Source organism: Arachis ipaensis, chromosome B04 (assembly GCF_000816755.2).
Source record: "Arachis ipaensis cultivar K30076 chromosome B04, Araip1.1, whole genome shotgun sequence".
Classification (NCBI taxonomy): domain Eukaryota; kingdom Viridiplantae; phylum Streptophyta; class Magnoliopsida; order Fabales; family Fabaceae; genus Arachis; species Arachis ipaensis.
Genome location: NC_029788.2, coordinates 39,858,527 through 39,858,835, shown reverse-complemented (window position 1 = coordinate 39,858,835; position 309 = coordinate 39,858,527). Strand labels below are relative to the sequence as shown.

At 42.4% G+C, this 309-nt stretch overlaps 1 protein-coding gene across 1 annotated transcript in view; it reads right to left on the bottom strand.

The window, feature by feature from the left end:
* The window catches only part of LOC107636420 (synaptonemal complex protein 2-like), a 10,371-nt gene that overhangs the window by 7,446 nt on the left and 2,616 nt on the right, over positions 1 to 309 (bottom strand). Inside the window, exons 2-3 of the mRNA XM_021122429.1 lie at positions 231 to 306; positions 69 to 118 (exon numbers count right to left, since the gene is read on the bottom strand). Of these exons, the coding sequence (XP_020978088.1) occupies positions 69 to 118; positions 231 to 306 (126 nt within the window). The remainder of the gene's footprint in view (positions 1 to 68; positions 119 to 230; positions 307 to 309) is intronic.

Sequence of the window (309 nt, the reverse complement as noted above, 5' to 3'; positions counted from 1 at the left end):
ATTTCAACGTGTGCGCATTCCTCTCATCACATCTGAAGCAAAATCGCAAAAGGAAAGTTTTATCATACCGCAATTTCGAGATCGGTCTTTACCGAAGCTTGTTCCTTCACCAATTTCTCTACAACAGGAAGAAAGCGACGATGTACGGACACATTACGATCAAAAATGACGTAAAGTTAAGAATACCGAGAAAATCAGGAATATGAAGCTAGATTGGGATTAAAAAAAACCTGCTGTGAGCTTGAGATTCGCCAAACTCCCCGACGAAATGGAATCTGAGGAAGAGCGCGAAGAGAGCGATTGCGGCTT